The following is a 14,872-nucleotide window of genomic DNA, read 5'->3' as shown; positions in this document are numbered from 1 at the left end:
TTGGTCAAATCATCTTTTTTTTTTCATTTTTTGGTTTTGTCCTTAGTTTTTCATTTTTAAAATATTTCAAATATATAGGAAAATAGAGAGAATATTGTAATGAATAGCTAGCTTGACCTTGATCCTTTCAACAGTGTTTATTTATGGAAAATTATTTTGTGTTGACATCTGAAGGTCACCTCCATTAGTGGAAGAGTATTACAAATGGATAGATTTATGGTATTATACTTTGCAGGCCTGGGTTGTTTCCCCAGTATGGTGTGGGAAACAGAGGGGAGAGCTTGAAGAAGAGGACCAAGGTCTGATAACGAAGTGGTTTTTCATTTGAATTTAAACATGTATGTTTCACTCCTGTCTTCCTCTGGTTCCCCGACCAGCCACTGTCTGTAGGCACCCAACTCCCTCTAACTTTAGGAACCTCTATTCTTCTATTCGGTTCCTTCCTAGGGCTCAATCTTGCTTTCTTCTTGAAGAGTATTCAGGCTGACTTCTCTTCTCCCGCCTTGTCTTCTCTTACTGGCCCCACTGTCCTCCTATGGCAGGGTCCTCTGATTTTCCATCTGGCACGGTAGTCTCTCTGCTTTGACCTCTTTGAAAACATTTTCCTCGTTGACTTTGTCTTTCCTTTTCCTGCTTACGAGTGATTGAAATAAAGGGAAAGGCCACTTAACTGTAGTTATGCGGCTGTTTTATTTTCCCAGGATACTGGTTAGGCTGAAATATAATGCAAAGAATTCTGATTCTTTGTATCTTTAATTTTGTTACAAACCTACAAACCTTGCAAAAGTGGTAAAAAGAGTTTTCAGGTACCTGTGACCCAGTTAAGCCATATGCAGAAATTACATTCATTATTCACACCGTGAAAGGATGCTTCCCTTTAAAAGAGGATTTACTGTAGGGTTTTTATCTATAGCAAGCTATCAAGAGAGAGAGAAAGAGAGAGGTACAGAGAGAGAGAGACCCAGAGAAAGAGAGAGGTACAGAGAGAGAGACCCAGAGAGACAGAGAGGCAAGGAAAGAGAAAAAGAGACATGGGGAGGAGGGAGATGTGGGGACGAAGAGAAGGAGAAAAGAGGGGGTGATGCATGTGTTAAGTGTGTGTGTATAAAAATGTCTCTAAACCAGTACCTGTACAGACCCATTTCCTCCTCCCACTTCTCTGACAAAGTATAAAATGTCTTTTTTTTTTTTTAAATCATGGTTCTGTCTGGAATCTCAACATATCTTAAACTTTAGTATGGGGCTGAGGGAGATGGTATGGCATTCTGATTCCTCTGAAAGACTTTCATTTTAATATATTTTTTTAAGAGGGTGGCTGTTGTTTCAAATCTTTAATTGGCATGGACCTTAAAAAATTATTTACAATAATATCAGCTTTAGGATTATATCTAAACCTCTCCAACTGGTTGTAAGACATTCATTTCTCCAGACATGTACACCTTATACATGAGAAGAGTGTTAAATATATTTCACCCATTAGCAGAGGATCAAATTGCTTACATTAAAACATGTGTTCTTCATTTAGAGCAGTGCTATCCAATAGAACTTTCTGCAATGACAGAAATGGTCTTTATCTGCACTGTTTAGTACATACAGTAGCCAGCGGTCAGTGGTAGCCATGCAACACTTTTAATGTGGCTGGTGTGACTGAGGAACTGAATCTGAAATTTTATTTTAATTAAATTTGAATTTAAATAGCCAGCTCACTTTTTTTGTTTGCTTTGTTTTCTTGTGGCTGCTGTGCTGTGCTAAGTAATTTCAGTCATGTCTGACTCTGTGACCCTATGGACTGCAGCCTGCCAGGCTCCTCTGTCCATGGGATTCTCCAGGCAAGAATACTGGAGTGGGCTGCTGCACCCTCCTCCAAGGGATCTTCTTGACCCAGGGATCCTGTGGCTCCCATTATGTAGGCAGATTCTTTAGCGCTGCATCACTGGGGGAGTCCTTTCCTGTGGCTGGTGGCTGCTAGATCAGACAGTGAAGATTTAGAGACTGGCAGCTCAGGTTTTGTTACTGTTACTGGCCTTTGAAGGATTGCTTTGTCAAAAAAAATTAGAAGCCATTATAGTAAAGTGAGGAGCTTCCCTGGTGGCTCAGATGGTAAAGAATCTGCCAGCAAAGCAGAAGACCTGGGTTCAATCCCTGGGTTGGGAAGACCCCTGAAGAAGGAAATGGCTACCCACTCCAGTATTCTTGCCTGGAGAATTCCATGGACAGAGGAGCCTGATGGGCTACAGTCTATGGGGTCACAAAGTAGTGTGTATAGTAGTAATGTGAGAAAGTAGGAAAATGCAGTCAAGAAAATTAATAGCTTTTAAAATTGGGGGGTTTTCCATTTTAAAGTGATTGTTAGAGACCATCTTTCGACAGAGCGCTGGAGGAGGATGCCCTTCTACACAACCTGCATGGTGTAAAGGGCCCTTCTTTTTGTCATGTTAAGGCCCCACCTGGTTGGGCTCCTGTTGGAAGCAGGCAGCACAGGAGAGGACACTGGCCTGATGGGAGATGCTGTCCCGGCAGCCAAGGTAGGGGGCCCAGTCGTGGTCAAGGAGTGGGCTCTTCTGGAAGGGAGAGGGTTGGGAGGGTTCATGATGGCATTTGCCTCTGTGAGAGTGGAAGACAGAAAAGAGACAATGACTCTGATTATACTTTCCCCCAGAAATCAGATAGAAAAGATGCTTCCGAATGTCTGAGGAAATCAATCTATACAGGCAATTACTGTCTAAGAAGCATTAAAATATTCTGGTGAGTTCTCAGTCCTGGCTACACATCAGAATCATCTGGGGAACTTGGTGCATAGATATCCTGGACTCACACAGACAGAGTCTGGATCGGTTGGGCTGGGGTGTGGCTAGAGCATGCAGAGAGTCTTTAAAAAGCTCTAATATCCAGCCAGGAGGTAAGAATCACTGGTCTAATCCAGTGATTTGATCGTATCTTTCAAATCTAATATTCCTTGTCAATAAGGGCAAGTTAACTAGTTAGTATTTTCTTCTAAGTACAACTTACGGTTGCAAACTTGTGTTTGCAGAAATACCTTTTGGGTTCCATCGTTCAGTTAAAAACAAAGGTAAGTATATTTAATAAGAGTTTAGTTAAGAAGGCCTGTGATACTTAAATCTCAGTTTAAAACCAAATGCACGTTTTCCCATTTAAAAAACCCTTAGGTATGAAGATACCGCTTTACCTGATTCTTCTTGTTCGTTGACATCTTGAGGATCAGAGCCACTCCGGCTCCGGCTCTCTTTGTGTGTTCTGGCCTTGCGGGTGGCCATCTCATCATCCGTCACCTCTCCACTCTCACCCTGGGAACAGAAGACTCACCGTGCTTATCTTTCCCATCACTGCCTAGCTCAGGTAGGTCTCTATTTTTTCACTGATCCACCATCAGTCCCACCGCCCCCTGGTGAAACCAGTAAAGACCTATGTGAAGGCTGACCAAGTGTTCCCTGTTCTGTTTATCCCGTGTGTTCTTCATGATAATGCAGCACTCCTTGGGGGAAAGGGTGACACGAGAAGGCATGAGGTCCCTGGAGTCTGTGCAGAGACAGAATTATGAAGCAGATAAGGTTCAACCTAGGCATCAACAGCCTCCCAAGTGCAAAGAGGGAACCTTCTCCCAGTTAACCATGAAGAAAATGTATTGCACTATAGTGATAATATAAATAATGTAATATATAATATAGAGCAATATATTATATATATATATATATCATGCTATAAAACAAAACACAAAATTTACCATCTTAACCATTTTTAATGCTTCCCTTGTGGCTCAGATGGTAAAGAAGCTGCCTGCAATCTGGGAGACCTGGGTTCAATCCCTCGGTCAGGAAGAATACCTGGAGAAGGAACTGGCAACCCATTCCAGTATTCTTGCCTGGAGAATCCCATGGACAGAGGAGTCTGGCAGGCTACAGTCCATGGGTTTGCAAAGAGTCAGATACAACTGAGCAACTAACACACACATGATCATTTTTAAGTCTACCATAGAGAAAGTAGTGCTAACTATTTGTATCTTGTTGTGCAAGACATTTCTAGAACTTTCTCACTTTTGCAAAACTGATACTCTATACTCATTAAACAACTCCCCCTTTCCCCTTCACCTTAGTCCCTGGCAACCACCATTCTATTTTCTGTTTCTAAGAGTTGGACCACTCTAGGTATCTCATACCTGTAACTGGAATCATGCAGTATTTGTCCTTTTGTGACTGACTTCTTTCACGTAGGATAATGTCCTCAAGGTCATCCACGTTGACCTTGACACATGACACATGACAGGATTTCCCTCTTTTTATCCCCATTGTATGTACATGTTACCTTTTCTTTATCCTTCATTGGCGGATGGACACTTGCTTCTCTTGTTAATATATTTTAAATTGAGGTCTAGCCTTTTGACCCTCCAAGACCTTCCTAATATGATCCTTGTTCCTTACTATCCTTTCTTTGCCCACCACAGAGCCCATGCTCCAACCTGAAACCTGAACTCAGGGCCCCCTGTGCCAGAGAGACGTTCCCCTGCACTGTCTGCCTGGTGAATCCTATATGTCCTTTAAGACCCACCTCTCACCTTCTCTGTGGAGCCATCCCTGCCTAACTCCCAGTCTTCTATTTTCCCTCTCTCTACTCCCACAGCACTTTGCAGACAGCGTGACAATGACTCTTACTCAGATCTCACTGTTTGTTAGCATCTCTGTGTCCCTCTGTGGGCCCTGACTTTTTGCTGATGATGACTCAGTTCCTAGTACTGGGCTTGGCATCCAGTGGGCACTTGGTAAGCTCTTGTATTTTATTTGTTTTACATCTCACCCTGTCCCCAATCCAAATGACCTAAAATAGTTTATGGTTATGTAGATTATACAGTGGTCCCAGATGACTGGGTTGGATGCTTAATAAACAAGTAACACTCTACCCTCATAAGGATTTTCTTCTTTTTCTTGGTGTTGCTTATACTCAAGGTGTTGGGCTTCTCAGCGCTCTTTGCTGATGTCCCAGGGCTGGGGTTTCGAGTACTCCATCGTCTGCCACCAAACAGCTCTACAGCTTGAGCCAAAGTTGGGCCTTCATATCGTCCATCCTCCTGTAAAAGAGACACACTGTGAACCCATGAGGGAAGAATGAGTAAAGGGGGAGTAAATGTATCAAAGGCTTTCAGGAAATTCCCAGAGGCAGAGGAGCACAGGCTGTCACCAAAGAATAATGATCTGGCCACCCAAGTGGCTCTGTTTTCTAACTGTCCAGACTCTCTGTTGGGGACTTCATCAAGTCCTCTGTGGTCCTGGTCACATCCAGCTGAGTTCCAGTGTTGTGCTTTATCACATCCTGCGGAGTTCCAGTGTTGTGCTTTAATACAGCCACGTTCAATTGGGATTAACAAAAAAAATTCCCTTTCCACTTACAGAAGTTATGTTTCAGCATTATCACTGCAGGCAAATTCATTAAGATGTACTTCCTAAATCTGGGCTTTGAAGGACTTGGAGGGTGTATATGTGTGTATGACTCTATTGAAGTAAAATAAAGTTCTATTTGTTATTTAATCACTCTAGCTATATTTTCACCTAGCTTGATGCTTGGGACAGTCTGACTTGAAGTCAGAGTAGGTGGAGTACATGAAATTCATTTTGAAGGGCTTGGGGGCACCTCAAGTAGTTGAGCTGCCATTTTCCTCAGTGACTGGTATCCAAGGACACAGAGCCCAGGGGACTCATATTATGATGCCTTGAGCAGTGAAAATATGCTCAGTGGGCATATGATGGCTTACAATAGCTGCTTCTTGAAAGGCAGCTCTGTGTTACATGCACTGAGTATCAGAAGGGATTGAGTAATTAAACAGAGTTCAACAATTCTCCTTATAAGTCAGCAAAGTTAATAAAACTACAAAAAGTCACATATGAATTAAAGACAATATTGATATTTCACAAGTTGTAGAAAAAACATCTTTTAAATCTATTTCTATTTACTATCTTTACTTTCCATAAGCTTTTAAGGTTAGTCCTCCTTTGCAAATGCTAAGAAGTGCTTATAAATAGACTTTGGCTTTGTTGTAGATAACATGCAAATAATAAAGTGACTTTTTGCGCGCGCGTGTATGCATGGGTGTGTGTGTTTGCTCCTTCATGTCTGTGCTTGTTTTTAATGTTCAATGACTATCTGATTTGATGACTTGAGTTGTGACCTCCTACTTCCTGAATCCCGTTATGGATCCCAGGATGCTTAGTGAATTGGATACTTGGTGATCTTTTGAATGATATGTGATGAAACCTTTTGGTGACCTTCTGTCCTGAATATCTGTGATTTATGCCTGTCTGTGGGTCATTTTCTTTTCTTTAACCATACACAATTTTACTTTATCTCTTGTCCCTGGATACAGTCTTGGTCTATCAATCAATGGGGAACATCCTCCCTTGACCAATGGTTGGTATAGGACCCAAATAAGCCAATCAAACTCACCATCCCTGACATGTACACACTACTATATTTAAAATGAATAATAATCGACAAGGTCCTATAGTACAGCTCAGTGTTATGAGGCAGCCTGAATGGGAGGGGAGTTTGGGAGAGGATGGATACATGTATATGTATGGCTGAGTCCCTTCACTGTTCGCCTGAAACTGTCACAACACTGCTTGCTAATTGGCTATATCCCAATACAAAATAAAAAGTTAAAAAAACCTCCACCCCTGGAAACTGAATCTTGAATGGAGTGATACAAAGAATGACAACGGCTGGAGATGACCCCACCTGGTGCAGACCTGCTGGAGAGAGCTCCTGCTAACAAGTCACCAAACTGACTGCAAAGTGACGCAGTTTCATAAACTGATTTTTAACTACCTTATTGCATAATACACTCTGATTACAAAAAAATCCTGTAAAATTTTATCTATGGGTTTTAACTAATACATCTTTAAACATTAAACCTAATGCTTAAACAGAGTAGACGACTTCATTAACATTTAAAAGCTCTTCTCTGCAAAAGACATGGTCAAGAATGTTTGAAGACAAGCCACAGGCTGGGAGAAAATATTTGAGAAGAAACGTCTGATAAAAAGGTCTGTTATCCAAAATGTACAAAAAAAAATTTTTAACTCAACAATAAGAAAACAAATGACTCAATCAAAAAATAGGTCAAAGAATTTGACAGACACCTCACCAAAGTATATACACAGATGGCAAATAAGCATATGAAAAGATGTTCCACATCATATGTCATCAGGGAAATGTGAAATAAGACAACGAGATACAACTGCACACCTATTAGAATGGCCAAAATTGAGAACACTGACAACACCAAATGCTGGTGAGGATGCAGAGCAATAGAAACTCTCATTTGTTGCTGGTGGGAATAAAAAATGGTACAGCCACTTTAGAAGTCAGTTTCTTACAAAACTAAACACACTTTTACTGTATGATTCAGCAGTCACACTCCTTGATATTTACCCAATTGAGTTGGAAATGTGTGTCTATACCAAAACCTGAACACGGATATTTATACTTGCTTCATTCATAATTGCCAAAACTTGGAAGCAACCAAGAAATCCTTGTCGGTGAATGAATAAATAAACTGCGGTTCGCTAAGACAATGAAATTTCATTCAGTAATAAAAAGAAATGAACTATCGAGCTGCAAGCAGACATGGGGGAAAACTTAAATGCATATTACTAAGTGAAAAAAAACAATCTGAGAAGTCTACATATTCTATGATTCCAACTATATAACAGCTGGAAAAGACAAAACTAAGGAGACAATAAAAAGATCAGTGGTTGCAGGGGACTAGGAGAGGGTGGGATGGAGTGGGAGCAAGACAAACAGGCAGAGCACACAGGATATTTAGGGCAGCAAAAATGCTCCATATGGTATTGTAGTGATGGGTATATGTCAATATATTATATTTGTACAAGCCCATAGAATGCACAGTACCAAGAGTGAACTCTAAGGTAAACTATGGACTTTGGAAAATTACAACATGTTAACATAGGTTCATCCTTTGTAAAAGGATGTGTCAAGGCTATGGTTTTTCCAGTAGTCATGTATGGATGTGCGAGTTGGACTATAAAGAAAGCTGAGTGCCGAAGAACTGATGCTTTCAAACTGTGGTATTGGAGAAGACTCTTGAGAGTCCCTTGGACTGCAAGGAGATCCAACCAGTCAATCCTAAAGGAAATCAGTCCTGAGCGTTCATTGGAAGGACTGATGCTGAAGCTGAAACTCCAATACTTTGGCCAAACTCCAATACTTTCACTGATGTGAAGAACTGACTCCTTGGAAAAGACCCTGATGCTGGGAAAGATTGAACGTGGGAGGAGAAAGGGACGACAGAGAATGGGATGGTTGGATGGCATCACTGACTCAATGGACATGAGATTGAGTAAACTCTGGCAGTTAGTGATGGACAGGGAGGCCTGGCGTGCTGCAGTCCATGGGGTCGCAAAGAGTTGGACACGACTGAGTGACTGAACTGAACTGAACTGATCCTTTGTAAAAAATTTACCATTCTTGTTAGTGATGTTGATAATGGGGGAGCTATGTATGTGTGGGGAAAGAAGGTTTATGGGAAATCTCTGTACTTTCCTTTCAATTTTATAATAAACCTAAAAATGCTCTAAAAAATAAAATCTTTAATAAAATTTAATAGACCCATTACCATGTACATATAAAAGAATCAGCCTCTACTGCTTTGGTTTTTCTAAATTCAGAACATCTTAACATGGGCCAAGCTTTATTATTAATGGAAATATTTTAGGCCTGTAAAAGGCAGGATGCCTTTGTTTAATCTTTAAAGGAGATCTTCTGGGAACTAAAATGTACTTTGAATCTTCCTTTTGTTTTATACAAAACAATAAACTTGTTTGGGATGGATGAAAGATGTACCTCCTATTTTAAATTTGGGCTATAGCAAGTGAAGGTACATTCTCAGTTTTAGAAAACGGTTCATGTGAACATTGAGCATTAGGAAATTGATTCCTTAAAAAATATGCATGTACTTTTGGGACTTCCCTGGTGGTCCAGTGGTTAAGACTCCACACTCCCATTGCGGAGGGTCTGGGTTCAGGCCCTGGTCAGGGAATTAGATCCCACATGCTGTAACTAAGATTTTGCATGCCCAAGACTAAGGATCCAGCATGCAGCAACAAAGATCTAAGATCCTGAGTGCCACAACTAAGATCCATGGAGCTAAATAAATACATATATTTTTTTTAAATACATATACTTTTAACTTGGCATATCTTTGCATATGATACCTTAAAGACTCTTAAAACAATCTAACTCTTTAAATAGATGCCCCACTTTTTCCTTGGAGATAGCCAGAATCTGTTTCTGTTGCTTACAAAGAAATTTACTGATAATCCTGTGTATAACCTCCTTGGCTTTGCAGAGATCTTTCCAAATATATGAGTTCTCAAGCTTGCCCATAACTTTGAGGCAAAGCTCACGATACCAACCTTTCTTCCACATCCCATATCAAATTTCCGCACAATTTGCTTTTTAAAAATTTCTTGTATTCCTAGGCTTTGTTACAAATATCACTATTGGGAATTCCCTGGTGGTCTAGGGGTTAAGAATCGTTAAGAATCTGTCTTTCAATGCAGAGGACTCAGGTTCAAGCCCTGGTCAGGGAACTAAGATCCCACATGCCTTGGGGGAGCTAAGTCCATGCCACAGCTACTGAGCTCACAGGCTCCAGAGCTCGTGCTTGGAAATAAGAGAAGCCCAAACAAAGACTCAGAGCAGAGCCCCCCAAAAACCAAACAAACAAAAACAAAAGTCACTATTTTTTCTTATCTTTTGCTTTATCTCTTGTTACTATTTCCATTAGCTTAGTTTATATTCACTAGCACTAAAATACCTGTATTTGAAAGTAACGGTGCAAACATTCATCATACAAGAGGACTCAGATGTTAGGAAGATTATTTTCTATATAAGCTCTTCCTAAATTGGGGATAAAGAAATATTCTTATACGGCTGTTGGCAGAAATTTTGAAGAAATCAAGACCTTCCATACGTTTCTTTAGTTTATAGATACGTTTAAAATTTTCTTTTGTACTTTGGGACTTCTGAGAGCTTTAAATGTGCTAAGCTGTATTATAAATCAGCCAGGGGGCATTTAGAATGATGCCTCTTTGACTTTTTGTTCTCCAAGTGCCAAATTAGCATCTTTTTAATATTCCCTGATACAATTTGGGAACTGATCTCTATGATGGAAAAATGAGTAGTCCGTTGACCTTTTTCACTTAAAAAAAAAAGAAAGAAATCTTGAGTGTCTAAGACTGTTGTCTGTCTTAGGCAGCTGGTGTAGTACATTGTTTTGAGGAGGAATGCCATCTATGTTTTCAGAAGTGACTGAGGTATATGGAGACTTTTAGCCCTTACACTGTGACAGCTTGGTTCCTCACAGGGGTGGAAGGATGGGGGTGAAGAGAAATGGAGGGATATAGCTGTGGTTACAACTGCATAAGACCAAGTCAACTCCAAGTCACTTCCTCTGTCTCAGCTCCAGCAGCACCTCTTCTTATCCATTGTTTGTGGTCTCATCTGGTGCCTCCTTCAGCATAAACTGAAGGTTGCCAGGGTAAATGAGAACCTTTGTGATGCATGTTAATTGCTCAGTTGTATCCGACTCTTTGCGACCCCATGGACTGTAGTCCCCCAGGCTCCTCTACTGGAGTGGATAGCCATGCCCTTCTCCAGTGGATCTTCCTGACCCATTGATCAGTTGGGTCTCCTGCATTGCAGGCAGATTCTTTACCATCTGAGCCACAGTACAGTACTGTGAACTTAGCAATGAGAAACTAAGGAGACTTTACATGTTAATTCAGTTACTTTGTAAGATTGGGAAGGAAACAAATGGAGCAAATAAACCACTTAGGTTTTGTGACAGTGACTGTAATTGAGCCCAAAGACTTTGGTTCACGACCAGACTGAATGCATTTTTAACGACTGTAGAAGGCTGAGGAATGACTGTAATTGAAAACCAATATTCATAATAGCTCCTGGAGACCTTCGTTCCAAGCAGCTGGCACCACTGAGAGCTCCCTGTGGAGTAGACAGGAAGCAAGCATTTTGGTTTCCATTTTATTTCAAAAAATATTTATTTATTTGGCTGTGCCGGGTCTTAGTTGCATCATGTGGGATCTTTAGTTGTGGAATGTGGGATCTATCCCTGACCAGGGATAGAACCTGGGCCCCCTGTATCGGGAACAAGGCATCTTCGCCACTGGACCACCAGAGAGGTCCCTTGGTTTCCATTTTAGATGAGTTAACTAAAACTGGCTTTGTGCAGTGCAGCATAATCATGTATATAGGCCTATGTGCTTATGAATTTATTAAGTTCTTCAGGATATGATCTCTACTCATTAAGTACTGTATGGATGTGGAGAAAGGGGAAACATATGTGACTCTACTAACACATGTGACTCTACTAACATTCCAGAGCAGAAAGTGTTTTAAATTGTCAGAAACATGTTAGAACTATGAAAAGTACATGAAAATCAATCCTTTGAGTAATTTAAGTCACAGTGGTATTTGTTCTGTGACACTAGAAAAGATAATTTCTCCCCCATAAGATAGAAAAGGGCTTCCCTTGTGGCTCAGCTGGTAAAGAATCTGCCTGCAATGTGGGAGACCTAGGTTCGATCCCTGGGCTGGGAAGATCCCCTGGAGAAGGGAAAGGCTACCCACTCCAGTATTCTAGCCTAGAGAATTCTATGGACTGTATAGTCCATGGGGTCTCAAAGAGTTGGACACAACTGAGCTACTTTCACTCACTCAAGACACAAGAACATAGCAAAGAAAAACTGAATACTCTGTACAACTCATTTGACAATCCTACCAATAGTGTCACCTTGTAGTGGGGTTTATGACTCGATTTCCAAGCAATCTCTGCCCTCCTTCCTCCATAAGCATGTGGCTCTAGTTACACCTGTGTCTCTTCTCACCACCTCATCTAACCCAGTCCTGGTGGACCTTTGGCTGGAGTGTCAAAGTACCTGATGCGTGTGTGTGTGTTCAGTTGCTCAGTCGTGTCTGACTTTTTGTGACCCCACGGATTATACAGCATGCCAGGTTCCTCTGTCTGTGAAATTGTCCAGGCAAATATTGGAGTGGGTTGCCATTTCCTTCTCTGGGGATCTTCCAGGGATCCTGATACTTTAGGGTTAACAAAATACTCACTCAGTTTAAGCTGTCTCCTAAGGGCTGTTGCCACTACGAATAAGGTTTGGAAGAACTCTAGTTATGACTATCTCACATTTGGGAACGTTTCTTTTAAACTTACAAGTTCAACAGTTTGGCAGCAATACACAGTAAATTAAATAACTCTCCGAGAGTCACAGAGCACATTAGAAGATGAAATAGGATTTCAGTTTCCAAAGTGAAGATTTCCAACACATCAGCTAGTCCCTAATTAGTATAAAAGCATTCAGATTACAACGTTTTCCATTTTCACTTTAAGTGAAAATGCTTATATTAACTTGTTTCTTTCCAGATGTGAGAAGTCACTATTTTCATACAAAATAATAATAGGACCTACTTTGAGCCAGACACTATGCTTTATATGTATGAATTTAGATTATGGCTTTACACATATTAACTCAGTTAAGCTTCACAATTATCCTTTGGACAATATGAATAATATCATTATTTTTCTCACTTTATAGATAAGAAACTAAGGCACAGAGAGGTTAAGTAAAAGCTGTTCAACATCACTCAGGCAGAAAGTTGACAGAGCTGGGAAAATGAGCCTTGGTGGTCTAGTTTTCCAGTGTGTTTTCACAAGATAAATCTGGAGAATTATACTACCGAGGAGACAGGGAAGGCTGCATCCCTTTCCCCTTACCTGGTAGAGGCTGACGTACTGTTTCCGCAGCCAATGCTGTCTTTGGTCAGGGAACTTCCTCATCTTCCTCACAGCTCTCGTGAGCTCCAACAATCCACTGAAGAGCATTTTAGCTGTGTGCTTTGGCGCCACAAAGTGCAGTAATCTATTGTCCGTGGTCTGCAGCCCGTAGAGCAGTGTCACGCCAGTCTCTGAGAGAGACATGTTACTCAGTTTGTTCTGAACACACACAGTGTGTATATCAATGTTAGGGTGTCCCATGTACACAGCCTTTGCTGAAAACAGATCCAAGATCCCCTCCACCAGGCCACTTAATCCAGCATTGCCCAGTAACGGGAATTTGCCAGGCTCAGACGTGTTACTGAGCACACCAAGTTTTGCTTTAGCACTGGCTGGGGAAGCAGTGGTGGGTTTTATCCAGGTCAAGGTGCTATTGTCAGGCTGAAGCTGGAGGAAGCAGCGGGCAGAGAGGTGCGTGTCCTGATCATAGTGGATGACCGTGGCCCCCTGCAACAGGAACTGGTGCACATCGGCTTGGATGGACAGCACATACCATGGGATGAGCTCTGTCCCATGGTCAAAGGCTTTCTGTGGCTCCTCCGATCCATGAGAGTCCCACTCTTTGGGCTGCTCAAAGATGTCATTTTCAGAATCCAACAAATCTCCGATTATAAACCTGATAGAAAGAGTTACAAATTTGATCTGTCTTATAATCAGAAGGACAACAAAAATCTTTCACTGACGCTGGATATCATTTTAAATTTCATTATAAATTCAAATTAGCATAGGAAATATAAAATGCTAAAAGTCATAGAGTGATTTTATATAGTGGTATTCTGAAACCTTATATTTAACAACATGTCTGACCATAGGCTTTGAGGCCCCATGGACTGTAACCCTCCAGGCTCCTCTGTCCATGCAATTTTCCAAGCAAGAGTACTGGAGCAGGTTGAATAAAGGAACTACTATATAATTGTATTTTTAATATAAACAACAACAATCTTCATTATTTATTAGTCTTTCCTCTTGTGTTAAATACATACATTTTTGCAATTAATATGACCTACTTGCAAAGTAAGTTTTATTATTCTTAAAATTTTTTTTTAATTGAAGGATAATTGTTTTATAATGTTGTGTTGGTTCCTGTGATATATCAACATGAATCAGCCCTAAGTATACATATTTTTTTAATCTATGGGGAAACTGAGGTTCAGAAGGGGTGAGTAACTGGCTCCAGGTTACCCAGCTCGGAAGAGATCTACTCAAGGCAGGAATTTGGTCTGCCTGACTCTCTTTTTTCCATTTGGCTACTTTGGTAGGAATGTGCCTAAGAGAGACTTATTCTCTTCAAAGCATGAGGAACTGTTACTAAGGTCAAGGCTTTTCACTGCTTGATGTACAGACATCACCAGCAGAGGGGTGGGTAAAATTGAGGAACTGGTCCATACATCCCTAGGAAGGGATGTTCCCATCACCTCGAGACACTTGGGCACCTGACAGCCTCTTGGCAAGGTCTGAGAAGCGGCCTTGGGCTTCTCAGACTCTCAGTCTAGATCCTGGTCCCCGAGCAAGATTCCACTCCTGCTTTCAAACAGCAAAATGTTCTTCCTTGCCTCACATAAACAGATATTCTTAAGAAAGACAAGAAATCCACAAGAGATCTCACAAATCTAATGATCAGAAGATTCTTTTCAAATAATCCACACTGGAAACCACCCAAACATCCAGCAACCATCAAATATATAGATAAAATGTGATGTATTCATATAACACCAGCCTGCACAGCCACGGAAGTAAACACGCAATGCTTAACCACCTGCAACAACACAGACAAATCTTAAGCAAGACATACAGGCATACATATTGTGTGATTACAGTAATGTAAATTTCCAAAAAGGAAAAAGTATACTCTATGTTTAGAGAGGCATAAAGTGGTGACATTATAAAGAAAAAAAGAATGTATTATCACAAAGTTCACAGCAGTGAATTTTTCTCTAGGGGGAAAGGTGGTGACATAACTGAGACAGGAAAAAAGGGGTT

At 40.9% G+C, this 14,872-nt stretch overlaps 1 protein-coding gene across 2 annotated transcripts in view; it reads right to left on the bottom strand.

Annotated features, from left to right (window-relative positions):
• The window catches only part of PLCE1 (phospholipase C epsilon 1), a 380,365-nt gene that overhangs the window by 68,756 nt on the left and 296,737 nt on the right, over positions 1 to 14,872 (bottom strand). For both annotated transcript variants that reach the window (XM_005225543.5, NM_001205852.2), the window contains 4 exon segments: positions 12,833 to 13,508; positions 4,913 to 5,080; positions 3,188 to 3,305; positions 2,448 to 2,604 (listed from right to left, as the gene is read on the bottom strand). In XM_005225543.5, the coding sequence (XP_005225600.2) occupies positions 2,448 to 2,604; positions 3,188 to 3,305; positions 4,913 to 5,080; positions 12,833 to 13,508 (1,119 nt within the window).

Source organism: Bos taurus, chromosome 26 (assembly GCF_002263795.3).
Source record: "Bos taurus isolate L1 Dominette 01449 registration number 42190680 breed Hereford chromosome 26, ARS-UCD2.0, whole genome shotgun sequence".
Taxonomy (NCBI): domain Eukaryota; kingdom Metazoa; phylum Chordata; class Mammalia; order Artiodactyla; family Bovidae; genus Bos; species Bos taurus.
This window is presented reverse-complemented; position numbering and strand designations above follow the sequence as displayed.